Source organism: Rhinolophus sinicus, chromosome 1 (assembly GCF_057876585.1).
Source record: "Rhinolophus sinicus isolate RSI-liver-muscle chromosome 1, RSI-T2T, whole genome shotgun sequence".
NCBI classification, from domain to species: domain Eukaryota; kingdom Metazoa; phylum Chordata; class Mammalia; order Chiroptera; family Rhinolophidae; genus Rhinolophus; species Rhinolophus sinicus.
Window position 1 is genome coordinate 7,492,722 of NC_142501.1, and position 27,918 is coordinate 7,520,639.

The window sequence follows — 27,918 nt, forward strand, 5'->3', positions numbered from 1 at the left end:
GCCTTCTAGTCGGCCTGAAAGCCTCCTTTCCGAACTCGCGTTGCAGGCGTGGAAGGGGTGGGAACCCAGAGACTCCTGGGCAGGAGCTGTTCCACTGCCGCCCACTTCTCTCCGCACTCGGCCTCAGTTTCCTCCTCCATATAATGAAACTAATGGTTCCTCTGCCCCCTCCCAGCCTCTCCCAAGGATCAAACAGCTGAGTAAAGTAGGGGCTTCTCAGTGGACAGAACGCCCGGAAGGCAAATGGGCTTTTGGGGTGGCTCTGTTCTTTGGCTTGCTGAAGGACCTTGAGGAATGATGGGCACAAAGGTCTTTTTTTGTTTCCCAAAGCTCCTTGTAAACCGGTTAAACCACCTCAGGGATAATTAATTCAGGCAAGGAACATCAACGGATGGTAAAACATCTGATGAAAGTTTCACACGGTATCAAAGTAAAAGTTCCTTTGGCAGTGGGGAGACCTGGCAGGCGCCAACTGGGGACCCTATCACCTGCCCTCTAATAAAATCCATCTCCAGATTAAAGGAGACTAAAGGGACCTGTCTAGTAAACGTGGTTTGACCTGGGAGTAGAGCCTGGACCAGAAAAAAATAATAACTAGAAAGGACATTATGGGCAACTGGGGCAAGAGGAATGTGGCCTGGAGATTAGGTAATAGTGTTGTATCAATGTGAAATTTCCTGAATTTGATAATTGCACTGTGGGATGTAGGAGAATGACCTTGGTCTCAGGAGATACGTGGTGAAAAGTGTTTGGAGACAGAGAGTCGCATATCTGCTACTCTCCATGGTTCAGTAAAAGCAAACAGGTCAATAGGAGGGAAGGAAGGAAGGGGGAGAGAGAGAGAGAGAGAGAGAGAGAGAGAGAGATATCAAATGATAATTGGTGAATCTGAGAGTTCATTGTATTATTCTTTCAACTTCTCTGTACGTTTGGACATTTTTCCAAATAAAAAGTCTGAGGGAACACACACCCATAAAAATGTATCAGAAGTGGAAGTGTCTTAAAGACCCTGCGGTCTACAGCCCCTTCTTGGAGTAGACGCCTGAGAGCAGGTCACACAGCAAATGGCAGCTGACCCCACCCCACTTGGTTTGAGTCCCAAGAACAGGGGTGGGGTCGGGGGTCGGGGGCACCTGATCAATGTCATTCGGGTTCTTCTCCCCGTGTACCGCCCCCTGAGGCCGCCCTACCACCCTCCCTCTACCTGCACTGACCACCACCCTGAAGAGACATCCTGCCTTCCAAGGAGCAGGCAGGATCAGACAGGAGGGGAGAAAAGGGAGGCTGAGAGCAATTGTGTGTAACGGCATCCCTGGAAAGCAACAAGGCCTGGGGTCTCACTCAGCGCTGCAAGCAGGTCCAAACCCCAGGAAGGAACTCTGTTGGGAGTTGAGGACCTGATCAATATCTGGGCAAAATAGACAGCCCTGGGCCAGTCCCACACCAGGGCTGGGGACGGCCGGAGGACAGGATTGCTGGGCCTGGGACCAAACCGACTAGAGGGTGCAACTGCAAGGGGTCTCCCGTGACACTGGAGTCACCACAGTCCAGAGCTCATAGCAGCTGTCCTGACCACGTGGGTGCCCCAAGCAGATAATCCGCCTCCAATTTTGGCTTCGGTTTTGGCCTTTGTCCACTTGTATACCAGGTGTGGCCTCCCCAAGTTCACATGTGGCCATGGACTGGGTGACACAACCAAGCAGGAGCCAATGACAGTGCAAGGCCAGGCCTGACTGGCAGGTCACTTTTTAGGGAAGCTTCCAAATGTTACCAGAAGTGAAATCTTTTGTGTTTTTACTCAGCGAAGGGTGTCAGTGGATTGAGATATAAACACAGGCAAGATTTATTACAGCAAGAGCAAAATGCTTCAATAATTTATGTTGTGAACGATGTTCAATTTTATATACAGAAACAATTGTAAAGAAGTTCAAACAGGTAAACAAGGAAAGAAATAGACAGTTAATATGATCCTAAGAAAGGCAATAATATGACTTTAGGAGGAAAGCTATTTCTTTTTTGAGTCTACAGATATATAATAATTTAAATGACAATACAAGGCAGGAAAACAGATTCCAACCTAATTCTGATTTTGTAGCTATATCTGCTGGACTTGCATTTATAGCCTTAATCTAAACAGTATTTAAGTTTTGTTTATTTAATGCCATTTAGGTGATGAATCTTTCCAGGAAAAGCCCTGTGTGGGAAGTCTTCCAGGCTGGTGAGGATGATTAAAGGAGAAAGCCAACTTAATCACCTCCAAATTTCACAAGGAACAGTAATTCCAACATCACATGTCCACGTCCGTGATAATTATCAATCCAGGTGTAATAAGGAACATGAGGAGAGTCACGATGGGGAGAAATGAGGGGGTTCGGGATGATTGCTCCCCAGGCCTCCGTGGAAGGTGTCATGGAGAGTTTATGGAAAGGGCACATGTGCAGTGGCTGGCCTAGAAAGCACCTAGTAGCAGTGAGAAGTTACTGGTCACACACGCGCACTGGAGTCAAGCTTTCCGATTTGATTACTTCCTTTGTCATATTAAAATTGTGATTATTGCAACTGAAATAATACCTAAGTGATCTGTGCATTTGTTTCCCCTTGTATTCTACAGTGGTAGATCCCTCTCTCTGTCCCTCCCTTCACGCTGTCCCCAGTTCCCTTTTAAGCCAGCAGTCACACCACCATCAACCTAAATCCTCCAGGGCTTCCCACATTCCCCCACATGCCAGTTCCCCCCCCTGAATTGGGGCCCCACACTTCTTCACCCTGACCTCACATCACACCACTGTGCTCCCAGCTTTGGCTGTAGCAGCCCGTCTGGCCTCGCTGACCCTGCATCTGTCCACCTAATTCCCACCTCCAGGCTCTGCCTAGTTCCTTCTGCCCGGAAGGCCCAGTTCCCTGCCTGGCCAGCATCACATTGCAGGAACACATCACCCACCGCAGGCAGGCTAGTCAGAATACCAGGAACTCATATCTGGGTCTAAAACCATCATTCCAGAAGGACAAGGCCAGAGAGTGCCCCTGGGGCCAGCATGGGCCTACACAGAGGAGGTGTCCACTGTCAAATTCACCCATTCAACTAGTATTAAGTACCTGCTATATGCTTTGTTCTGGGCTAGGCCCCAGGTGTGCAGGGCACCTCAAAGTGGAGTCTTGCCCGCAGAGAGCCCACAGTGCACTGGGATGGGGTGGGGCTGGGGCTGGGGCCAGCTCATTACTACCAAGAGCTAGGAGGACCACAGGGACTGCCTGAATAGGGAGTCAGGGCAGGCCTCGTTGAGAAACAGGTGATGTTATACCCATCTGATAAGCAAGGGAGGCCCTGAGGCAGCTGGGGATGGAGTTCCAGAAAGAGGGAACGGTGTGTTCAAAGGCCTGGAGGTAGGACCAGCAGCTAAGCAACGTCAGGAACAGGAATGCCCCTGAGGCCCAGCAACGTGTTCAGCGGCGCCATCTGAGGCCGAGCCTGGCGGGGCCTGCTCCAGCAGGCCTTGGAGGGTGCTGTGAAATGTCCGTTTTTTACTTTAGATGCCACCAAGGGGGGCGCCATCTTTCTCCCTTTATGATGGCAAGAGAGGCCCAGAGAAAGCCAGCGACCCACCCGACGCCACACAGCAGGCCGGGGCCCCGCCGCGGGCGCGCGGTGCGCGGGGTGCGCGGGGTGCCCCACACCGCTGTTTCCCCGCAAACTGACGCCTGCGGGGCGGGGCCCAGAGCTCGGCCTCCCGCCCCCGCGCCCGGACTGGGCCCCTCTGGGTTCCGCCCTCCTCCGAGGGTGACGCGGCCACGGGGCGGGCCCTGGGCGCGGCGGCCCGACTGTCTCGGCAGCAGCGGAGGCGGCGGCGGCGACTGAGCGAGCGCAGTGCGGCGCCACCATGGGGGCCCAGCTGAGCACGGTAGGCGGCGAGGGGCGCCGGGCGCGGGGCTCGGCGTCGCTACGGTCCGGCCGGTCCTGAGGCCTCGGCTCGGGCGGCGCCGACTGCGACCCGGTCTCGAGGGACGGGATGGCGGGGCCTGGACGCGGGGGCCGGGGCGGCGGGCGTGCGGGACCCCACCCAGCCGCACCCCGTCCCGCGGCACCCCGCCCCACCCCACCCCGGGCCGGGTGTGGTCGTGGCCGCCGTGACTCACGCCCTGGCCTCTGTCGCGGGCGGGACCCAGCCCTCCTGCCCCGGGAGCGTGCGAGAGGCTGGCACCCAGAGGCGGCCCCGCCCACCGCCCTCGTCCCTGCGGGTCCGGGAGTGGAGCAGAGGAGTGTGCGTGCGCGCGCGAGTGTGAGAATGTCTGTGACTGGGAAAGTTTGTGTGCGACTCTGACAGTGTGTGTGACGTGTGACTGTGAATGAGTGACCGTGACTTGTGAGAGGGTGGCTGAGCAAGTGTGAATGTGTGCAGTGTGAACTTGAGTTTATCTGTATGAATGAATGCACATGAGCTTGTGAGAGTGCATATGTGTCACTGTGACTATGAAGGGTGACTTGTGTGTGGGTGTGAAGTGTGAGTGTGCATGAGTGTGTATGTGTGGCGGGGGATGAGACTAAATGAGATTGAATATGTGTGACCGAATGAGCAGGTGTGTGGGCGTGGGAGTCGTGTTAGAATGTGAATGTGTGTATCTGTGAATGTGTGTGAGTGTGTGTGTGTGTGTGTGTGTGTGCGTGTGATGTCCCTGGGTTGCAGGGCTTTTAGGCATCTTTTAGCAACACCGACAACCACTGGGCCCTTCTCCCATTAACCCCCAAAGCTGTGCTGGTAACCTAACAGACTTGGGAGGCCCATGCTTCTGGCCATTGTACAGATGTAGAAATCCAGTTCAGACTTGGCCAGTGACCTGTGGCCGAGCCTGATTTGTGGGGCTCCAAAGTCCACTGTCCTGCTGTCACTTTTGGGTGGGTCCAGGGCTGCCCTTCTCTGCCCCCGGCCCACCTCCTCTCTTGGATTTCTCAAAGCCACAGTGGCTGGGCTGGGAGCTGTAGCCAGAGGCCAGTCCCCCACCCACACGCACTCTGGCCCCCTAGTGCTGGCTGGGTGAGGGGAGGCTGGTACTGGGAAGATTAGGCCCGGCGCCTTCACCTCTACCGCAGAGCCTTTGGACTTGGAGGGCGCCTGTGTTCTCCCTCTGAGTCTGTGAGGCTCCTCCAGGCTGCTTGGCCTGGCTGTTTACTCAGGAACGTGTGGCCCCGCCCAGCACTCTGGATGTTCAGACCAAGGGGCAGCCTTGCTCAAGGCGAACATGTGGGCATCACCCCCGCAAACGTAACATCCCGACCATGTTCCCAGAAATCACCTTCCTTCTTCGTTACTCAGCCCTCTGACTCCCACCACTGCTCTTTTCCCATGGTGCTTCTCACCTTCTAGCCAGCGATGGTTGGATTTGTCACCGTGTTCCCAGCAGGCGACTGCTCTATATATTGTTGTTGAACAGCCAAAGCTCCTTGGTAGCTCCGTTCTGTGAGGGGCAGAGCCCTGTTTGGGGGTCAGGATACCTCATCTGTCCATAAGGTAGGCCCTGCTGGGTCCCCGCTGGGTCCAGAAGACCCACAGCGGACCCCAGCCAGGCTGCTTTGCGCAAGGGCTCCATGCAGTCTGTGGGAGGCCAGCTCGGGCTGGCACAGCAGGCATCTTATCTGGCACATGCAGACTCCGAGGGAGGCCTCCTCCCACACTCCGGAGGGCCCGGCATAGGGGTTGACACTTGAGTTTACCAGCCAGCTGGGGGAAACATTGGGGCTTGACCTGCCGTCCTGGACTGTGGCTCTCCAGCCTCTAGCGCAGTCGTGAGTATTCAGTGGGCCCTGACAGACCACCGCCACAGGTAGAGTCCAAGCTTTTCCTCTGCCTCTGGCAGCTCTGTGCCTCACCTGTGGCCCCTGGGAAGCAGGGCCGTGTCTCCCCTGCAGAGGGCGGCTCTGCTGTCCACCTGCCCCTCCTCCTGGGTTCCCTGTCCCGCAATTGCAAATCAGGAACCCCTCCACCCATAGAACTTCCTCCACTCCCTCCCACTTCCACCCATTTCCCAAGAGGGAAGTGGCTGCTCAGATCCCAGCAGGACAGCTGGCAGGCAGGCAGCAGTCAGGTAAGCCTCAGCACAAGGAGCTGGCACTGGGAGGATTGGTTCTGCCAGGTGGGGAGTCCTGGCAGATCCCTCTGTCCAGCCCGACCTGACCTGGGCAGAGTGGATGCCACGGTCCCAGTGGGGAACTCCCGGGGGTGAGGTGAGCGGCTGCGCAGGGCTCCCGGTGAAGGGAAGCAGGGTTACCCAGCCCCTCAGCTGTGGTAGGTGAGCTGGGGGCCCCCAGGAGACATTCTGGGACTCTGGCACCCATTTCCCTCTCTCTCTCCTGTGTTATCAGAAGTGAGGAAAGGCAGATGGTGGCTTCCTTGGTGGGATAGAGCACAGCCTGCAGAGCATCAGGTCAAGGTCTGGAAAGCAGCTGTTTTCCAGACCCCCTGGGTGGCTGGGATGAGGTGAATGTGTGTGTGTGTGTGTACAAGCAGCACAGCTAAGGAGAGCTGGGGTGAGGCCTTGGCCTCCGCCATCTGCCTCCTGTTTACTCTGCCGACTGCTTGCAGGAGTGGGTGTGGTCCTGTAGAGAGAGAGGGGTGTACAGAGCCTGTTCTGTCCCTGGTGGTGGGAACAGGGCATCCCCACCCCTTGTGCGTCCGTCCTGTAAAGCCTTCAACTTTCTGGAGACAAAGCCTTCGCCCCTCCACTGCACCCTTTTCTTTGCCCGTGTCTGTCTCCTCCATTGGCGTGAGCGCCTCAGGGGCAGGGTCCCCTGGCCTGTGTCTCCTGCATCTAGCACGCGCCCTGGCAGGTGTGCCCGCTGGGGTTTGTGGGCCTGAAGGACCGACTGACAGTGAGGGTCTCCCCACACCTGCCTCCCCAGGTAGGAATATGTACTGGTACGAAGTCCTCCTCTGCTCTCTCCATGGCCATATGGTGTCCGTGGGCACAGAGTGGCCGTGTGGTGTTGGGCTCAGTGCGTGGACTCCTGGCTCTCAATGCCATGTAAGTTCATTTCCAGGGCTCCAACAATGGTGATTTCCTGCGACTGTAACTTCACACAACTTTTCCCTAAACAATGTTTGCTGTGGATGTGGCTTCTCTGATTGACATGGGAGGGGTTTGTAGCAAAGGAATCATCAGAATAGTCCCCACCCCCAGGGAGTGGACAGAATGGGGCGGGGACTGTGGAAGTCTGCTGACAGCCTGATTAGCTGGGGAGGTGCCAGTCATGGAAGATTGGACATTTGATCTGGGTTCTGAAGGATGAACAGGAGTTTGCTGGGGGAAGAGGAAGGGCATTGGAGCAGAAGGGAGAATATGCAAAGGCCTGAGGCAAGAAGGGATCGTGGCCGCACCATAAGGGCCCAAGTGCAGGCAGTGGGGAGCCATGGGGGTGTTAGAGGAAGGGATAGAGCAGCCTGTCGGTTTGAGCAGTTGGGGCCTCACTGCGGGAGGCAGGATATCGGATTGTGGTGGGGAGCGCATGGGGAATTTGGGCTGTGGGCTCTGGGACACAGAGGGCACCTGTCCTGGGAGGTGACTCTGGAGAGGCCATACTTCGGGCTAGACAGGCCTGGGGTTGAGTCCTGGCTCCACCCCTGACTTGTTGCATGACCACGGGCAAGTCACTTAATCTCTCTGAGAAACAGGGACAATAGTATCACTTGTCTTGAGTGTGGTCCTCGGAGAGTTGGCTTTGGTATGAATCGGGTTACTGACCCTCTCTGGGCCTCGGTTTCCTTATCTGTAACTATAGTCTAGGGTTAAAGGGAGGATTATCTGAGGGAACTCATGTCCCACACCTGGAGCAGTGCGAGCTTGGGGACGTGGACCACATTTGCTCCGTGCATGGCCTTTTCCTGCCTCATTTCCTCCCCAGCCCTGGATGGGACCGTCCGCATCTTGAGGAAGGTGGGGCCTGGTGAGGTGAGAGTCTCTTGTGAATTCCTGAGCTGGGACCGTAACCAGGGCTGCTAACCAGGGCCGTCAATGAGACCCAGGATGGGTGAAATGCCACATGGTGTCTGGAACATGGCAGGTGCTCATTAACTGGGCAGGTGGCCCTAGGCAGGGAGGGAGTCTGGGCCAGCTCCCACCAGCCTTCCCTTTAGACCCATCCGTCCCAGACGGGCCCTGTGGGCAAGAACCCAGCTGCTCCCAGCCTGGAGGCCCTGCCTGGGAGAGGCCATTGTTCTGAGCCAACAAAGGGCCTGTAACTGCAGCCGCAGCCACTTGAAGCCACTGCGCCGGTTTGGGGAGTAGCCGCTGGGCCTTGCGTGAGATCGTGGTGCCTCTGCCCTTGCTTCACTTGGGTGTTCCAACTCCCAGGTGGTAGTGGCCCCATGCTGGTGGCAGAAAAAGGTCCTGTGTGCACCCACAACCCCCAGGTTATAGACCCCCCTGTGACCTGGGCCACCCCCATCTCATCTCTTATCCCAGCTCCCCTAGGAGATGGGCAGTCACCTTCCTTCTGTAGAAGAGAGCGCCGAGACTGAGAGGTCCTCGGGTGCTCAGCTGGAGCGCCTTCCCCGAGGCTGACAGAGAGTGGAGGCTCCTGGCAGGGCTTCCAGAAAGCAGAGGGACTGGGCCCTGAGAGGTGAAGATCATCTCCCCAGCCTCAGTGGGGCAGGGCCTCTTCCAGGTCTGTGTTCTGCAGAACACGCTACCTCAGGAACCCCACAGAGGAAGCAGAGAGGCCCCCATGGAGGCAAGGATATTGACTCTAAGCTTCCTGGCGACCAAGGCAAAAAGGGGAACTTGCAGGATTCTGATAAGAAGAAGGCACACTGTCATTTGCTGAGAGGATTAAAGTCGGGGAGGTGTCGGGGGTGGTGAGCGAACTGGCTGTGAAACAGCTTTCTTGAGCACCAGTGTTTTCTGAACTTTTGGGTCTCAGCCTCGCTATTTGAACCACTAGAGGGGTCTTTCCCTATACCACCCCATTTTTTATTTTGAAATAATTTCAGGCTTCCAGTAAATTTGCAAGAAGGTACAAAGAGCTCTTGTAGACTCTTCCCCCAGACGCACCAAGTGTTAACATATCCTGTTGGCTTTATTGTGTGTGTGTATATATTTTTTTAACTGTTTGAGAGTAAGTTATAGATATGGTGGCCCTTTGCCCCTAACTACTTCAGGGTCTTTCTCCTAAGAAGCAGGACATTTTTTTGTCTAACCACAGGCCAACGAGCAAATGGTGACCGTAACATTGAAATACAGTGTTGTCTGATCCTTGGGCCTGATTTCGTGTTTTCCCATTGTCTCAGTTTTGTCCTTCATAATTGCTTTTTCCCGGCCCAGGATCTAATCCAAAACCACACACTGCATTCAGTTGTCCCATCTCTTTGGCCTCTGTATTAGTTTCTAAGGCTGTGTGAAAATTACCACAAACTAGGAGGCATAAAACAGAAACTCTCTCACGGTTCTGGAGGCCAGAAGTCCGAAATCAAGGTGTGGGCCGGGCCGGAGGTTGAGAGGAGGGTCCTGCCTGCCTCTTCCTGCTTCCTGGGCCTGTGGCTGCATCTCCCCCGTCTGCCTGTTTTCACATGGCCTTCTCTGAGTCTTCTCCGTCCTCTCTCATAAGGACACTTGTCATGGGGTTTAGCCCCGCCCCGGGATAATCCAGGCTGATCTCATCTCAAATCCTTGGTTTAGGTACATCAGCAAAGACCCTTTTTCCAGATGAGATCCCACCCCCAGGATCTGGGTAGATGTAGGAGGCCACCATTCAACCTTCAGAGCCTCCTTTAATCTGGACCAGTTGCCAGCCTTTCTTTGTGGTTTGTGGCCTTGACATTTTGAAGAGTCGTGGCTATTTATTCTGGAGAATGGCCCCCAGTGTTTCCTCGTGGTTAGAGGCAAGTTGGTGCTTCTAAAGGAAGCCCACAGGCCACTGCTGAGCCCTTCTCACAGCGTGTCCGGAGCCGCACGATTCGGCCGTGAGTCTCGCTTGTCCAGATAGTGGAGGCTGCTCAGGACCGACTTCTGGATGGCCAAGGGGTGGCTGCTGTACAGCACACGCCCTGGAGAGTCAAGGGCTTGCTGGGGGCCGGCCCCGGGTAGGCTCTTTCCAGGGCTTATTTCCACTTTCTCGACCCAAGGAGTAGGCTCATGATCCCCATTTCACAGATGGAGAAACTGAGCTCAGAGAGGCTAAGTGATCTGCCTGCAGACAAAAACAGCTAGAAAGGGCAGGAGGCCAGTTGTCTTTCTTTGCAAGGGTGTCCTCTCCAGGTAATCCTGAGCAGTGTTGCCCTGCCATAGGTTTGGGGTTTTCTTTGTTTTTAAAAAAATCCAAACCACTCCTTGGGGTCTTTGTGAGACTGAGATGTAGAAGGCGGGAGGCTGGCAAGAAGGAGCCTGTCAGGGCCACGCAGGGTGTGCGTGGGCCTGATGTTTAAGGCTGACTGGGGAGGCAGGTGGACTCAGGTTTGAACTGCAGCTCCCACCTGCCAGCTATGTGACTTGGAGGAGTTGCTTCACCTCTCTGATCTGTTTCCTCACCTGTAAAGTGATGGTGATGACAGTATCCACCTCACAGAGTTGCCATGTTGTGATGACAGTATCCACCTCATAGAGTTGCCATGAGGTTAAGGCCTGGGTGGGGCTCAGCGTGGTGTTGAGCAGAACCTCTTGGAGCTTCCGGGGACCTTGAAGATCACCTCGTTCAGTTAAGTTCAGAGAGGGGAAGGGATTTGCCCAAGGTCACACAGCCAGCAGGGAGCAGAGCTTTCCAGTGCCCAGCTCAGTGCTTTAGCTGCCTCTGAAGGCAGAACCCCAGAGTTCAGGGGTTTGTCTGTTTGTCTAAATGGAGCTGAATAGCAGAGAAATTGATTAAAGGATGAAAGGGAGGGAGGGAGAACAGCGCTCAAGAATAAGCGCACGGTCACTTGTGAGCTTTACTCTGAGCTTCTTGGCAGCCAAAGTGAAAACAGATACATGCTCAGTTATGTAGCTTTCTTCGTCCCCATTCCTCAGGGGAAATGGACTCAGTAACGCAGTGATGGGTTTCAGGAGTCTGGTTTTTATAACTTCTCCCAGCTGGCTCCAAAATGCATGCTGGGTTCCCGGGATGAGGATGGTGAGGAGAGGGCATTCCCGACAGGGGACAGCAAGAGCAGAGGCCTGGAGGTGTGAACCAGCTGGTGTGTTTGAGGGCAGGGCAGGTGGCAGGCCCCTCCGCATGCCCCCTCTGACCTTGTGGGTCTGTCCCTGTTGTTTCAGTTGGGCCATGTGGTCCTCTCCCCAGTCTGGTTCCTCTACAACCTGCTCATGAAGATGTTTCAGCGTTCCACCCCGGCCATTACCCTCGAGAGCCCAGACATCAAGTACCCACTGCGGCTCGTCGACAAGGAGGTGAGTGCCAGGCCCCTCCGGGGTCACAGGGTGTGGGCAGCAGAGGCACCTACTTGTCAGCGTCACAGCATTTCCCAGGCACCGACTATGTGCTCAGGACATGGCCCCCTCTGAAGTTGGTCCTATTATCTGCTCATTTTACTGATGGGTAAAACAAGGCGATGTCCATTTCTGTGGCTACCAGAAAGTATCCGAGGATTCGAACCCAGGTCTCTGAGCACAGAGCGCATTCTCTGAGCCACACTCATATCCCATAGAAGGTCGGAGCAGGAGGGACCCCTCAGACTTTGGGGTCTAAGCACCCATTTAATAGGTGTGAAAACAGAGGGCAAGAGAGGAGTGGGGGGCATTCAGGTCACATGGTAAACTAGAAGTAGAACCAGGACTCAGGCTCGGGCCTCCTGGAGGTCCTGGGTGCCTCTCATCCCACGGCCCCTTCCTGGAAGATAAGGACGCCTTCCCTCCTCCTGCCCCTCCCCTGTCCGACACCCCCACCTCCCAGGGTCATCTGCTCAGGGTCTGGCTTGTTACATCTGTGTGGGTTCCCTGCATGATCTGAGCTCACTGGTGGCTCCATCCGCCCCTCCGAGAGGCTCCCTCCTGTCACCTGGTTTGATGTTTTCCTTTTCAAACTTTTGATCACGATTTAAACCACCTTCTCCCTCCTTTGTCCTGTGCCCCTAAAGGCTGCTTTCTTCCTTACTCTCCCCTATCAAAGCCCTTTCGGCAGTCACCTCAGGAAAAGTGTGGCAGGGAAAACTGGGTCGTGGAGCAGAGAAAGTCCCCTGTCCAAGGCTCCGGGCCTCACACGAGTCGCAAATCTACCGGGCACAGACCTGGGGTTTCCTGTGACTGATGGCATGTGTGTCTATAATTGTACCAGGAGTTCACAGAAGAGCTAAAAGCCAGAGAGAGGCAAAAAAATCCCCCAGAAAGTCACCCCCTCCCAAATGAGGGCACACTTATCCTTTCAATATGTTTCATACACATCTTTTTCTTATAAAAATGAAATCATAATGATTTGAAATCTTTTTAAAATTCATTTTCCTTGTTGCTTTTTAATTCCAGAAGTTAATGTATAATTTATATGTGCTCACTATAAAAATTCTGTTTTTGAAGTGTGAATGATCCCCTCCCCCATCCTGCCCACCCCCCCACCCCTGCGCTCCATGCAGAGGGTCCCATTCAGGGGTCAGCATGAGCCTTTTCTGGGTGTCACGTTCATATGTACATGATGAGTGGAGGTTTAGGAGTGTATATACCGAATTTCTCTTTTTCAATAGTCTGATTTTTTTACCCAGCCATGTAACATGGACATTTTTTCATGTTTAACGCAAAGCTGATTCCTTATTTTTTGACGGTTGTCTAGTGTTTCATCATAGGGATGTCACAATGGACATCCAGTCCCCTTTGCACATGTGGCAAACGTCCTAGCAGTTAAATCTGCCCCCCCCCCCCCCCCGATTGTAGCCTAATGGTGGCTTTGCAGGGTCAGCAGGTGGGTCTGCTTTTTATACTTGTGCTGTGCTCCGCCACGGGCCCGGGCCAGGCCCCTGCTGCCTGCCCTCCCTCTCTGAACTGGACTGGACCAGGTGATCACAAGGTCCTCCAGAGCTCTGAGAGCCCACTGCTCAGATCCTGATGGCCAGCAGCCTCCTGGATGCCAGCGCCATGCTGTGCCCTGCCGGAGGTCGTCCAGCACAATAATTATCAGTGTCTTTCCCTCATTTCTCTTCTTCCTCCAAAAATTGTCTGGCGTGTGGGTTTCTGACCTTGAGCCCCGGGACCAGTCAATAATGCTGGAATCTGCCCCCCGGGAGGCCCTGGGACTCCGTTTGCCCAGAGTGCAAAGGCTTCTGGGGGAGGCAGCTTCAGGCTCGTGTTGCTGGGACAGAGGCCCGTCTGCTGCTAACAAACCTGTGTCCTGAGTGGTGGCTGGGCACCGTCTTTCCCAAGATCCAGGCCGTCTGCCTCTGCTCGCATACTTCAGGGGTGCTCAGAGTGATACTGTCCCTTTGGAGAAATCTGTGTCCCCCGTTCCGACTGAGGACACTGTCCACTCGCTATTTCATCTAGCCTTATGTGAACATATATTGGACAGCTGCCTGCCTTCCGAGCTGCCCCTCCACACCCACCCTCCTGGCTCTACCAGGTGCAGGGGAGACCCCAGAGGGGCCGGCCTGCCGGAGCCCAAGTCAGGAGTCAGGGTGCTGGGGTCAGTTCCCAGCTCTGACCACAGCTTCTCTGGCCTTGGTTTAAGACCACTTAGTGGGTATCCTGGGGCTTTAATCCCAGTTCCTTCCTCTCTACCAGTTTCCACCCCACCCTAGAGGAGAAATGTCTGCCACCGTCCCACCCATGGACCAGACCCTGGGTGCCCACCCTGTGCAGGGTGGTGGCCTGGCTTTGGGCTCTTGGCCCTGGCCAGCCCCAGTGACCTCCCAGACAGCCACACCTCCTGCCTTGTGCATCCAGCCACGTCATGGCTGCCCTGGTTCTCTGGTGGCTTTGAGTGTAGTGATTTCTAAAGACCCTCCCTTGAGGCTAGGCCTGGGCACGTCGGGCGTTGTCTCAGCTCTTCCCCTAGTTTGCCAGCCCAGTCCCCATGTTCATCCTGCCACCCCAGGACGCTGCTCAAACTGATGGCAGAGGTGGATCCTTCCCGCCTGCCCCTGGAATTTTCTGGGACATCTGACAGCTTCCCTTTGGGGTCCTGAGTACACTTGCTGCTCTGACCACTTTGCTGTGTGGCCCTGGGCGGGTCACTCCCCTGCTCTGGGCCAGCGTTGCCTGCCCTCTGCCCTCACACACGTGCGGGCAGGTTGTGTGTCGACATGCGGTGGGCATCAGTGTCACTTCTCTCAGTGATGGGGGACACTGAGATGTGGTGGCCCCTCTGCCCTGGGTGCTGTCCAACATCTCGGGCCCTTTTGCAGGTCATCAGCCATGACACCCGGCGGTTCCGCTTCGCGCTGCCATCGCCCGAGCACATCCTGGGCCTCCCTATTGGTAAGTGTGCCCCAACCCAGCCCAGATGGAGCTGGGTGCTAGAGAGGTAGGAACTTTGTACTTCAGCTAGGGACAGCAAGGAAAGCTTCAAGGAGGAGGTGACAGCCACCCTGGGCCTTCAAACGTAAGTGTTAGAATGAAAGGGGAAGTGCCCTGGTGTCCCTGGCAGTGGCACCTGCCCAAGCAAAGGTGTGGTGGCAGGATGCTGGGACAGGACAGGACTCCCTGAGGGGCAGGAAGAGGGCAGCGGGAGCCGAGCCAGGCTAGGCTTTGGGCGGGCACGGGGCACAAGGCAGTGGCTTGACAAGACCCAGCGGACCCTGAAGGGACAGTCCCTGACCCAGGGTCACCCCTCCCCGTCCTGCAGGCCAGCACATCTACCTCTCGGCTCGGATCGATGGAAACCTCGTCATTCGGCCCTACACGCCCGTCTCCAGCGATGACGACAAGGGATTTGTGGACCTGGTCATCAAGGTGAGGTCTTGCTCGTGTGACCATGCAGGGCAGGGATGTCCATGTCACAACCAAACGTCCAGGGAGCCCATGTCCCCTTCAGAGCCTGGGCTCTGAAGGCCCAAGGCTCCCTGTGCCTGATTTCTGAGTGACAGGCAAACTGTAGTTTTCCAGCAAAAGCCATGTGTCGGGGTCTCAGGTCTCAGGTCTCAGCAGAGGGCCAAGGCTGGGGCTCAGACTGAGCGTCGTCATGCAAGACAGCTCATCTGCAGAAGAGGAACCGGGAAGGCCCTCTGGCTGGACAGAGCTCACCTTCCTGCTCAGAGCTGGGCGCCTGCGTGGTGGTTGGGGCGCCGCTCCACTGCATTTGGTCACATGAGCTCTGTGACCCACAGGTCCTTTCCTGAGCGTGTTTCCCTCAGAAACATCCACAAACTCACTAGGGGTACGGTGTGAGGAGCTCATGGGGCATCGTCTGCGGAGCTGGGGTGAGGGGTTTCTGGGACCCATCACGAGCTGGGGAGAAGATGCAGCCGTTAGAGGTACAGACCACAGAGACACAGAATAACTATCCAGGATCGTAAAAACATTGTGCCGAGTACACAGAAATGACAACTGCAGCATGGGACGTTTTTATGAAAATTAGAAACACAAGCTTTGTAGCAATGACCTATGTTCTCGGATTACACAGCCAACAGATGCAAACCAGCCCAGGCTGGTGGGTGTGGGTGTCAGGCCGTCCCCAGTCAAGGCCCAAACCCCCATGGCCACCCTGGCTCGGCCCCCTGCGGGCCAGGCTTACTGTCCTAACTCCACTGCGTGGGGCCCCAGGACCCCCCTCACTGGTCATTTCTGAGTAGAGGGACAGAGGCAGAGCCGCCTGCTGAGTCCTGGGGAAGGCGCTGGGTCTGTGAGGGAAGGAAGGGAGCTGGGCCTGTCCCTCCTGGTTCTGGCCTGGGTCCCTTCTCAGCTTGGTGTCATTTAGACCTATGCTGGGTACCCAGGCTTGGCCTCCGAGCCTGTCTTTGGCTGGAGAGCAGACACTGAACACATCTCACAGAGGTCAGTGCTTCCTCCAGGGACAAGCACACGGGTCTGAGCACCTGGAATGGGCACCAGGCCCGGGGCGGGGGTGGGGGGATGAGAGCTGCTCCCTGAGAAGGCAGTGATGAGGTGAGATCTGGCAGGTGAGGAGGCAGCCACCCGGTGAAGAGGGAGGAAAGGACCTTCCAGGTGCAAAGGCTCTGAAGTCAGAAGTAGACACAGGTAGGGCAGTGGCTCAGTGGGGTAGAGGTGGGAGCGGTCGGCGGGGCCAGGCAGGGCTTTGGAGGCCCTGGGAAGGTTTGGGGCTTTGCCCAGAAGCAAAGGGAAGGCGGTGCGGGTTCTCGTTGAGGCATCTGTTCTCGTTGAAATCACTCCAGCTAGATGTGGAGAACACGCTGGGATTCAAGGAAAGGATGAGAACCTCACTGTGACCTCCTGGCTTGGAGACCTTGCCAGCCCTCACTGGCCTGGGGCACAGGTCAAAGGTCAGAGCCCTGGCCTGGCACACAGTGTGCTCTGACTGCCTCCGTCTCCTTGCACTTCCCCGACACATCCCCTGTGCTGTCGCCACGTCGAGCTCGTCTCCCTCCCTGAGGCCCAGCCCTTTCAGGCCACGCGGTCTCTGCACACACTGTCCCTCCTCAGCTGCCCTTCTCTGCCCATCACTCCTGCTTGCCCTTCAAGGCCCAGTGCAAACGCACCCGCCGTGCAGCCATCCCTGCTCTGGGCAGGCTGACCTGCTCTTCCTGTCACCCCATCTCTCTGTATGAGGGTTGCAGCACTTCGTCTTTTCCAAAGCTGAAATCCCAAAGGGCACAGGGCAGGAAGTTGCTCCAAGAGTGATGTTTTTATGACAGCACAGAATGGAAAGAACTGAACATCCTTCAGGAGGGGGTGGCTGAGCCGCCTTCCCAAGCCTTTAGCCTTTACTGTGCTGACTGACAGCAGTCAGAGTCTCCCGTTGGGAAGGGGGCTTGAGGGGGTTATGGCAGATGTTTATACAGCAAATCAAGCCCTGGAGTCGGTTGCCTTGTATACACCAGGCTGACGCCTTGTGTTCCAGGCCCCGCTGGGGGAGGGCAGACTCCTGGGGTATGGCGCACACGGGTAAGTTTTGATGGTGGCTGGGGCTCTGCAGGAGGAGGCCGCACACAGGCTGCAGCGGAGCCGCTAGGAGGCGCTTCCTGCCCGCTGTGGCCCAGAGCTCACCCCTGCAATGCTGGGAACCAGGCACAGGACTGTGCGTGTGTCTTGCAGGTTTACTTCAAAGACACCCATCCCAAGTTTCCCGCCGGAGGGAAGATGTCTCAGTACCTGGAAAGCATGGCTATTGGAGATACCATTGAGTTCCGGGGCCCGAACGGCCTGCTGGTCTATCAGGGCAAAGGTGAGTCGAGTTGCATTCCCCTGATGACCCAGCAGGCGCGGTGAATGCTGGGTGCAGGGCCCGACTCTGCTGCTCTCTGGATGGGTGACTTATTATTTCCCCCCCCTTTTTCCGCCTTCCTCCCCCACTCCAGTTTAAGCCGTTGCTTCTCAGTCTAGTTGTGTAGAACACAGCTCCCTGATCCGTGCTGGTATTAGGAGCCTTGCTGACTTCTTTTTTTTTTTTTTTTATAAATTTTATTGGGGATTATTGGGGGACTGTGTGTTTCTCCAGGGCCCATCAGCTCCAAGTCATTGTCTTTCAGTCTAGTTGTGGAGGGTGCAGCTCAGCACCAAGTCCGGTTGCCGTTTTCAATCTTAGTTGCAGGGGGCGCAGCCCACCATCCCATGCGGGAATTGAACTGGCAGCCTTATTGTTGATCTAACCAACTGAGCCATCCGGTCGCCCCAGATGGGGGACTTCTTAGGCAAGCTGCCGCCTCTCCAGGGCCTCAGCTGTATAGGGGATAAGTTGGCCAGTGCAGGGGTTGCAAACTGGCTGCCTTTGGGGACCAAATCCTGCCCACCGACTAGCCCGTTTGGCTGAAAACAGGCAAAAGGGTTGTGCTGGGACGCCTCCTGCCCGCCAGCCTCTGCACTGCTCCGCGTGCCGTCTGCATGAGGCTCTCATCCTTGAGCTCCTTGTGGCACTTGAGTTGGTCCTGGTACCACCTTCCCATCCGCTCCCTCAGCATAACTGGCTGGGCTTGGAGGGGGGCTGCCTGGATCTCGGGCCCCAAAGCAGGGGCAGGTTCTCCAGCCCATCCGACCCGAAACATGGCATGTTTGGGAGCTGGGCCTCACCCCTGCTCCTCTCCCCAGGAAAGTTTGCCATCCGTCCAGACAAGAAGTCCAGCCCTGTCATCAGGACGGTGAAGTCTGTTGGCATGATTGCTGGAGGAACGGGTATGTGGACCTGGAGCCTCTCACAGAGGCCCCAGCGAGCGAATGTCATGGGTGGGCGTCGGGGCATGGAACAGCACAACTCCGAGCGATCGTTAGCCCCCCCGAGGTCCGGGACCCAGGCCCGGTGGTCCGGACACCTCCTCCCGGGCGCCTGCCTGTGTGTATGCAGCAGGCGCTCACTATGCACGGGGGGGGGGGGGTTGCCGTTTCGCAGGCATCACCCCGATGCTGCAGGTGATTCGTGCCATCATGAAGGACCGTAACGACCACACTGTGTGCCACCTGCTCTTTGCCAACCAGGTCAGTGGTTGTTCCTGAGATGTGCAGACCAGCTCCTGCTGAGAGGGGGTGCCGGGCCTGGGGGGCATGTTCAAGGGTAAACATGGCTCTGTGGAGATGCTCTGGATGCCCAAAATGTGAGGGTTGCTCTGAACGTTCTGTGCACAGGCTGCCTTTACAGCCGCTGGTGGGGTTCGGGCTTTTCAGCCCAGAGCCCAGAGTGTCTGACCTGACACATGGGGGTGGAGAAGGGTGAGGCACCTGGAGCAGCCTCCCACCTGAGATTTGCTCCCCAGCTGCTGCTTAAACCTCAAAGCTCCCTCTGTGAACAGAGCTCAGAACCTACCAGCGAAATAGGCAAATGCTGGCCTGGGCTGGAGCCAGCCTGGAGACACAGAGGCCGTTTCCACAGATGAGGTGCCAAGAACACATCTGCACCAGGTCCCTGAGCTGGGGGTGTTGGGACAGGGTTTAGAACTGGCCTCTCTCACTCCTGAGTATACGTCCTCCTCCCCCCGCCCGCTGCCTGCCTGCTCTGGCCTACTGTGTGGCCTTGGACAAGTCACTTTCCCTCTGGGCTTTGCTCCCTCAGCTGGAATGAGCTGATAAAGCAGAGTCATCACAAGGGTCTTTCCTGGTTCAATGTTTCGTGGACTGATTATGTGGATTTTGTAAAGTGACGCCCCTTTAGGGGGAAGCCAAGATGAGATACCCCTTCCTTGCGCCTGTCAGATACAGTTCAGGTCAGCTTGCCCTGGGGTCCGTCTGGCCCGTTATTCGGACCCAAAGGGAGGGAGAGGGGCTTGTTTGAGGTCCTTGGACATGGGACCCTGGACTCCCGCACGGCTGCATAAAATTGCCCCGTGGCTGACCAAGGTGGCCTTGACTGGGCCCAGGGGTGGGTGGAAAGAGCCAGAAATCCCAAGCTGCTGGTGGGGTGGGAGGGCGGGCAGCGGTTCCACTTAGCGGTGCTGGGTTGGTCTTTGTGGAGGCTGTCAGCCACCTGTCACCTATACAGGGCATCTTCGTGCCTGTTAGCCCGTTGGCCAAGGCAGTGAAATTGCCCCACTTTTGTAAGACACGGAAGCCCAGAGACGGGCTTGACATAGTACGTGTGTCACAGAAGTGGTAGAACCAGGACTCGAACCAGAGCATATTTTATGAAAAATCACTGTATTTTAGAGGACTTTGTTTTGTTTTACATTTTTGCAAAGCTTTTGTAATATCTGGCTTAATAGAAACAGCTGGATTCCACATCTGTTTCTGCATTCAGTCAGTTCAGTTACTCAAGTCACGTAGCCTCTGGAAGTCCCACTGTGCATTCATGAGGGGACATGAGTGAAAAGTGCATATAAAGTCTTAGTATTATATGAAAATCGTTTTGACCTCACAGAACCCCAGGGGTTTGCAGGCGACACTCTGAGAACCACCACCTTGCTGCAGCTAGCTTGGTGCCCCTCCCTTCCTCCTCCATCTTGTGTCAAGAAAACTAGGGGCTCCACACCCAGCCTCACCTAAAAGACGTTTCAGAGGACACTGAGGGAGAGTTAGTAACAGTGAGGCACGCCTTGTGCTTGGACAGGTGTCGGTTCTTTATAAAATAATAAAGTCCTAATGGGATAGTTTCCCCCCTGTCATATGACAAAATAAGGCACAATGGTCTGGAAGACAAAGCTTACGTGCACAACCAAGAAAGTTTTGAAAAAGAAGAGTAACAAGGAGAAACTTGGCACATTAGACGTGGTCCTAGACCCACATGTGAGACCTGGGCTTACTGGACTTAACTGCATTTCTGGATAACACATGAAAGTCTAGATTGTGCTGGAATATGCTAGAACATGTGGCTATTTACATTTAAATTCACCGAGATTAAATAAAATGAAAAACTCACTTTCCCAGTCTCATTAGCCACATTGCGTGGGTTCCATAGCCACATGTGGGCAGTGGTTACCACATTGGATAACACAGATCTAGAACATTCCCATCAGGGCAGAACATTCTGTTGAACAAGTCTGACCTAGAAACAGACCTATGTATACATGGGACTTTGTGATGGAGGTAACACCTCAAGCCTGACGAGAGACAGGAAAAGGAATGCTGGGTTTGTCGCTAGACATTTGGAAAAAACTAAGTACATCCCTACTTTACCTTCTAGTAAAAATGAACTTTAGGTTAAAGATGTACATGTAAAGAAAAAAAGTTTTAAAATAGTAGTTGAGCATTTTTACAAGAAGTATTGTTCAATGAATGAATGAATGAATGAGGATGGTCATTCTAAGCAAGACACCAAAGGAGAGTCTGTAGAGGAAAAGACTGACGGAGGCCTCTGCTGAAAAATTAAAGCTCCCCATGGGGGGAGAAACATGAATAAGGTAGAAAGATAAATAGCTAGGAAGACAACAGACAATGTATCACCAATAAAAATTACTATCCTTAATATTAAAAGAGTTTTTACAACTAGTAAGAAGATATGATGAGACCAGTGACAAACTTCTTTATTAATAATAAAAAATGACATGAGATTTACTTTCCATCAGTCTGATTGGCATAGATTAAACAGTTATTACCCAGTGCTGGCAAAGGTGTAGGAAGGTGGACACTCTGACACACTCCCTGGAGGGTCTGGGAAGGCTTCCTGGAGGAGATGACAGTGGGCTGAACTCTGTAGGGCCATATGGGACTGCCAGCTGTCTGTATTTCCTAATTTAGGGATGTATAACCTGAGAAGCCAGAACATAAAGACTTGTCTGAGGGATGAGGATGGTGAAGTCTGATCCTTCCTTTTTTTTTTTAAAGATTTTATTGGGAAAGGGGAATAGGACTTTATTGGGGAACAGTGTGTACTTCCAGGCCTTTTTTTTCCAAGTCAAGTTGTTGTCCTTTCAATCTTAGTTGTGGAGGGCGCAGCTCAGCTCAAGGTGCAGTGTTCAATCTTAGTTGCAGGGGGCAGAGCCCACCATCCCTTGCGGGACTCGAGGGATTGAACTGGCAGCCTTGTGGTTGAGAGCCCACTGGCCCATGTGGGAATCGAACCGGCAGCCTTCGGAGTTACAAGCACAGAGCTCTAACCGCCTGAGTCACCGGCCGGCCCAAGTCTGATCCTTTTACTGAACCATTTATTTTTAGTGTCATAACCACCCCATAGGGATAATCACGATGAATGGTTTGGCACATTTCCTTCCTGTGTCTTCCCTCCGTTCTCTAGTTGAGCGCTCCCATCTTTAGTTTGTTTTCTGTTTTCTCCACTCCCCATTATATGGGGAACATTTCCCCACAACATTAAAGACTGTTTGTAAACTGCATTTGTAACGAACATCTTCGTCTGCAGCTTTGATCTGCTCTTGAGGCGAGATGAGGAGAAAGGGGGTGAGTGTATTTAGGGGTCTGGGTGAGCTATGCCAGTCTGCTTTCCTGGAAGCTTTGTCAAATGTGTGGCCCACTGGGGGCCTGGCTGATGAGCCATTCGGCAACAAATGTCTCCAAGCGCAGTCTCCCTGCACCATCCCTCCTGACGGCTGGGCCCTGTCCCCCACAGACAGAGAAGGACATCCTGCTGCGGCCCGAGCTGGAGGAACTGAGGAACGAACATTCTGCGCGCTTCAAGCTCTGGTACACGGTGGACAAAGCCCCTGAAGGTGAGCAAGGGAAGTCCCAGGCAGGACGGACTGGGTTGGCGGTGCTGGCCCACGGCTCACCTGTGCTGAGCCTTGCGTGGTGTTGAGCCTTCTTACATGGTCTCCTTTGGAGCGTGCCCTTGCCGTGGCCCTGTGAGAGGGAGGTGGTGTGACCCCATCTCACAGATGAGGAAGGAGGGATAAGAGAGGGGAAGGAAGTATCCCATGTCACACAGCTAGAAAGCACTGGAGCAGGGACTTGAACTCATGGACTCCTCCTCCAGAGCCCAAGGCCTTCCCCTGGCTGCACTACCCCCGGCTGGGCAGAGGAGGCCAGCCTTCTCCCCTTGGGTGGAGTAGGTCTCCACCCCATGCCACTTTGGGGCAGGTCTCTGGGGCCTGTGCGGGGGGTGATTGTTCCCACTTTGCAGTTTGTACGCTGTAAGGCACTTTACATGCATCTTCTCTCTGGTCATCAGCCCTGGGGTTTGCCCTCTGGGAGCTAAACTGCTTTATTCTGCTGCCTTAGGTATAAATGGATACAAAAAGTACCATCTTCTTCGCTGTGAGAAAAGCAGCACTCAGGCTTCTTAAGGGATAATACCGTTGAAGTTTGCTCCCAGGTTGGGAGACTGTATGGAGTGGTGGGGACTGTGGCAAATGGAGAGCATCTGTCCTGTGCAGAGGGGCAGCCCCTATCTGCCCCAGTGGTCCTGCTATGGAGCAATACAGCCTTGTGGGCCAGGCCTCTCCACCTCTTAAGGGGAGCTGGGTCTGCATTTTCGTGGGAAATTTCTAAATGTTAGAAATGACATTTTCAAAGCACCCATGTGGGCACCAGCTTGTAGTACCATTTGTGTCTTGCCACCCTGCCCTTGCTTTGCCTCCCGCTCCTCACACAGCCGCACGGTTCCCTGGGACTCAAGCACGATGTGGGGAACACCACCCTCTGCTTCCCCCAGAAATGAGCAGATAGGCTCTGGGGGCTGGCACCCATCTCATGAGCTAAGTCATCTGGGTCCATCCGCAAGAGTGGAACCACCCTTCTGGGTTGACCAGGTCGGGTCCTGGGCCTCCCCCCTGAGAGCCATACCTGGGCCAGCTGGATTGATGCCCCTGACGGCCGTGTCCCAAGGCCTTTGGTTGGACCGGCCGTCCTGGGCCAGCCCATCTGATCCAGGCAGGTTCCCTCCTGGTCCCACCTTCTGCTCTGTGTGTTCATGAAGCCACGTGGCCGCATGGGCTAATGTTCTAGTGGGATGAACAGAAACAGGCTTATTAGTAAATTACAGAGCAGAGTAGCTGGTTGTCAGTGAGACCCAGGAAAGACACAGTGGAGTCCAGCAAGGGGTTCAGGAGTGGAGGCTGGGCAGGGGCCACTGGCTCTGGGAGTCAGAGCCACTCTTGTTCTTCCGGTAAAGAAAAGAACATTTATCTTGTACCCACGTCTCAATTAGAAGGAGGGAAGTGAGGGTGGTTTAGCTCTGTTCCGGTTGCAGGCCCTGATAGTGTGGTAGGATAGGCTCCTTGGCCATGGTGGGACCGTCCTTTTGCAGATAGAAGGCCCCGTCAACTGGGCGGGGGGGGGGGGGGGGGGGGCGGGGGGGGCGGGGGGGGGAAACACTGACCCCTGGCGGTTGCACATGGCAATGCCAAGACCAAAGTGCCGCCTCCTAGGGACTGTTTTACCAGTAACCAGTGTCCCGGCCGAGGGAGGTACGTTTGGGTAGTGGTCTCTCATCATTTTACACTTACGTGTATTATTACCCTGACCCACAATTCAAGGTTAGTGGAGGTATTTCTATAACGTTCGGTATAAGCTGAAATTCTGGATGTTGAGGAAAAATGGTAACCGGCCAGCGTGGCTGCCGTGGAGCCACGCGAAGGAGCAGGGTAGAGGGGCCAGCTCATGGGGCAAGTGCAGCTGACTTATGTCTCCACAAAGCTGCCTTCGGTACACGTATAAGGAAAAATACACTATCTTTAAAAATTCTTGTAAAATTGAGATGTGTCTTACATACTTGCACATTTCATTTGCTAGCAAATACAGTGTAGGCCCAGGCAGTTTTTTACAGTTTTTTCCAATCCGTTGCCCCGCTATAAAAATGTTGTCTGTTCCCTGCCTTGTTCCAGAAGGGATTTTAGGGAGCTTACAAAGACTCATAGAGTGAGTCAGAGTTGTACAAATGGAAAGCAGCAGTCAGAGAAAAACAAGGGCAGGGACATAAAATGGAATCTGGAATGAGGTCTGCACAAAAACATGGATTAGGATGCTCACTTGCCCTGGATGGGATGCGCTTATCATTCTGAGCTTCCCAGCAGCCAAAGTGAAAAGGGAGATGTGCTCAGTTACTTAGTTCAGTGTCCATGAGAGAAATACTCCATTGCTCAGCACAGGAGATTCCTCTTGGTCCCGAGACCGGCTGGGGCTGTCTTGGCCCCTCCCAGGGGACCCCGATAGAGTGGACACGGTGTGATGCAATGAGTGGTATCCATCTAGGCATCCTTGGGCTTCCACAGCTGCGTTTCTGTTGGTGTCAAGGGCTTTAACAAGGCTCTTCCAGATTGTGAAAAACAGAGATAAGCCAGCTAATTGGGTGTTCAGGCTGGAGGGACTCAGGGCACGAAGCCGTCCCTCAGCCTCAGCCAGTCCTGGCGGTGCACTGGGCACCTCTGATCGAGGCAGCGTCCCTGTGTCTCTTCTCCTGCCACTCCCGTCTGCTCCCCACGTTCCTGCTCGGCCCTGCGCCCTGCCCTCCGGATCTCTACTTGTGGCTTCTCTCTGACCATTCCCCATCGCCCCTCCAGAGCCAAGCTGGAGGAGCTGCCTGGCTGGTCACCCCACCCAATGGCCAGAGCTCAGAGGCTGGCCTGGGGTCAGACACCCCCAGTGGGATCAGGAGATGGCCGTGGTGACTCAGAGGGGGTGGTGGGCATCTGCAGGTCCTTCCGTTTGTCCCTCTGGGGCTGAGCTGCTCGGCGCAGGGGTCATTTGAGAGGACCGTAGCTGGACGGCCATCAAAGTAGTGTTTGTCCCAACTGGACGCTGAAGGACCGAGAAGGGAGGCAAGCTTCACGCTGGGTCACCCTCCTTGCTCATCCAAAAGAGGAGGCCACTTGTTAGGCAATGCATTTGAAGGAAGGCGGGGAGACCTTCTCTCACCCGGACCTCATAACCCTGTGAGGTGGGTGGGATGGCACCATGGGTACAGATGTGGAAACTGAGGCATAGAGGGATCGTTTGCCCAGCAGATTAGGAGCCAGGGTGGGCCTCTGTCCCCTGTTCCTCTCTTCTGCCCCTACATGGCCCCAGTCGCCAGAGCCCTGTTCTCCTGTCAGACTCCTGTCAGACCTTGGTCCCACTGTGTGCCCAGGCTGGGTGGTCCCCGCTCTGTGAGCAGCCCCTGTGGCAGGTCAGTCCCTGAGGGTCCCTGTTGGACTAGAACCCTTGGCAGCCTCGGGGTGCCAGGTTCTCCACACAGGGACTGTCAGTCACTTGGAGGAATGAAAGAAGGTTCCAGATCTCAGGTGAAACCTAGAAACACACTGTGTGCATTTGTTTGTGCGCAAGACAGGGAGGCAGGCAGGACTCAGGGAGCCACTGCCACTGCATCTGGAGCTTCAGTCTGTGCCCAGGCCTTGCTATTTTCAGGCTCGTCAGTTGCTTTTTTGGGACACATTCCTTTGTTCATTATTCATTGAGCAACTACTACTGTGTTTCCCCGAAAATAAGACCTAGCCAAACCATCAGCTCTAATGCATCTTTTGAAGCAAAAATTAATATAAGACTTAGGTATGAATATAATGTAATATAATATAACATAATATACTATAATATAATATAATATAATACCGGGTCTTATATAAGACCCGGTATTATATTATATCTGGTATTATATATTATATTATATTATATTATATTATATTATATTATATTATATTATATTATATTATATTATATAAGACCCGGTCTTATATTAATTTTTGCTCCAAAAGACGCCTTAGAACTGATGGTCCGGCTAGGTCTTATTTTCGGGGAAACACGGTATGCGCCGAGCTATCTAGGCACCGGGAACACAGCTATGGACCAGACGGGGCTCCTCACGGGCCATTGCCCTGGTGGGGCAGAGTCAGACAGTGGGCCTGTGGAGGGGGTGGCAGTAGAGAATGTCACCTTGACCAGCCTGAGGCTGGACACCGGCCTGGGGCCCTCGTGGACCTGGAGCTCACTTCCAGCAGTATGCGTGCCTCATTGTGTGACCTTGGACAACTCAATTCTGGATACTCTGGGCCTCAGTTCCCACATCTATAAAATGGGATCATTAACCCCCTCCCTGTTTACCCACAGGGTGGTTCTGAGGGCCCGTTGAGAGGCCAAAGAGAAGTGAAAGGCTTTACAAACTGGGAAACCAAGAAGGGCTTGCGTTTGTGTCCTGGGTGAGCCAGTCTGGGGCAGGGCAAGGCGTCAGGGTGGGCGTTTGCTTGGATCAGCCTCTTCACTCTTCAGTGTTTGCTGGAAGGTGGGAGGAAGTCACAGCACAGGAGCCCCAGCAGCGGGGAGAGGGGTGTTGGACCGTTGTCAGCTACACGGGGCTCACCCAGTCTCCCGCCCGCAGCCTGGGACTACAGCGAGGGCTTCGTGAACGAGGAGATGATCCGGGACCACCTTCCGCCCCCGGAGGAGGAGCCGCTGATGCTGATGTGCGGACCCCCGCCCATGATCCAGTACGCCTGCCTGCCCAACCTGGACCGCGTGGGCCATCCCAAGGAGCGCTGCTTCGCCTTCTGATGGCCGGGCACTGGCTGCTCACACGCCTGCCCTGCGCCCTCACGTGCCCTGTCTGCACCCACCCCTCCCTGCCATTGTTCTTTTACATCAGTTTCCCCCACATCTCCCATTTTTGGTCCTGGATTCAGCCTGGCCTGCCCATGCCTGAGTGGTCACCCCGCTGGGCTAGCCCCCAAGGGGACCCTTTGGGAGCAGAGTTCTGTTACAGGTGGGTCATCTTCAGGGCAGGTCCTGTCTGGTTCTCACTGCTTCTCACCAGTGATGCCCGGCCCCAGGCCCTGTCCCTCCCTCACCCCGCACCTCCCACACTACTGGGGCGAGGCTGGCATCACCATGCCCCACTCAGCCCCCCACCCCCATCCCCTGCCAGAGTGGACCACAGTCTGGAAATAAACGGAAATGTACTGTCAGCCCAGAGCTGCAGGTGCCAGGGACCCCCCACCCCCACCCCCGCCACTCCTCACTACTTGCCTCTGGGCCAGGACAGGCGTCAGCACGTGACACTACATGACAGGTACCACCAAAAAGTCCTCTTGGCAGGGGCTTCTGGGGCTGAGTGGCTGCCCCAGGGCCCAGGCAGGCCAGGCCAGCTGGGAGTTTGGCTCTCCTGGGGCTGGAGTGGGAGGGGGGAACTGACTGAGGGCCCCTCCCGTTGGCACAGGGGCCCTCCTGCAGCCTCCACATTTTTCCCAACACACCCAAATGTTTGGGCAGTTTGGGGGGTTCCAAGCTGTCAACCAGCAGTCAATCGAGCACCTCAGGGCCACCAGCCCTGATGGCAGAGCTAAGACGATGTTTATTTATTCCTCTGTCGCATAGCTGCCCCTCCTGCTGCCTGCACCCCACCGTGGGGGAGATTTTCAGCAGAGCCTCTTGTCTGAGTGACACTTTCAGTGGCCTCCATGTTGCTTTTAGACAACAGTGGATTGGCCTCTTGCATACCGGCTTTTTCAGTGTCATTTATGAGCAGAAAAAAAACATTGAAATTAAACTTTGCTAATATTAACCCTTCTGTGGTTCCTTGAGGCTGTGACC

At 54.9% G+C, this 27,918-nt stretch overlaps 1 protein-coding gene across 3 annotated transcripts; it reads left to right on the forward strand.

Annotated features, from left to right (window-relative positions):
• The first annotated feature begins 3,599 nt into the window (after nucleotides 1-3,599).
• CYB5R3 (cytochrome b5 reductase 3) lies at nucleotides 3,600-27,889 on the forward strand. Of its 3 annotated transcripts, none has more exons than XM_074326487.2 (9): nucleotides 3,600-3,899; nucleotides 11,233-11,364; nucleotides 14,301-14,373; nucleotides 14,741-14,847; nucleotides 17,128-17,257; nucleotides 18,118-18,201; nucleotides 18,416-18,501; nucleotides 22,016-22,115; nucleotides 26,711-27,889. In XM_074326487.2, the coding sequence occupies exons 1-9, from the start codon at nucleotides 3,879-3,881 to the stop codon at nucleotides 26,881-26,883; spliced, it is 906 nt and encodes a 301-aa protein (XP_074182588.1). In that variant the 5' UTR covers nucleotides 3,600-3,878; the 3' UTR covers nucleotides 26,884-27,889. The 3 variants fall into 3 exon arrangements, with proteins under 3 accessions (XP_074182588.1, XP_074182589.1, XP_019570988.2); XM_074326488.2 differs by lacking the exon at nucleotides 3,600-3,899 and adding an exon at nucleotides 5,653-5,779; XM_019715429.3 differs by lacking the exon at nucleotides 3,600-3,899 and adding an exon at nucleotides 5,999-6,078.
• Nucleotides 27,890-27,918: the final 29 nt, after the last annotated feature.

Bases quoted from the DNA above. Each gene is read 5' to 3' on its own strand.
- CYB5R3 (XM_074326487.2), top strand. From the start codon at position 3,879: ATGGGGGCCCAGCTGAGCACG. The intron at 3,900-11,232 runs GTAGGCGGCGAG...CTGTTGTTTCAG, and splicing joins TGGGGGCCCAGCTGAGCACG to TTGGGCCATGTGGTCCTCTC. The intron at 17,258-18,117 runs GTGAGTCGAGTT...TCCTCTCCCCAG, and splicing joins GCTGGTCTATCAGGGCAAAG to GAAAGTTTGCCATCCGTCCA.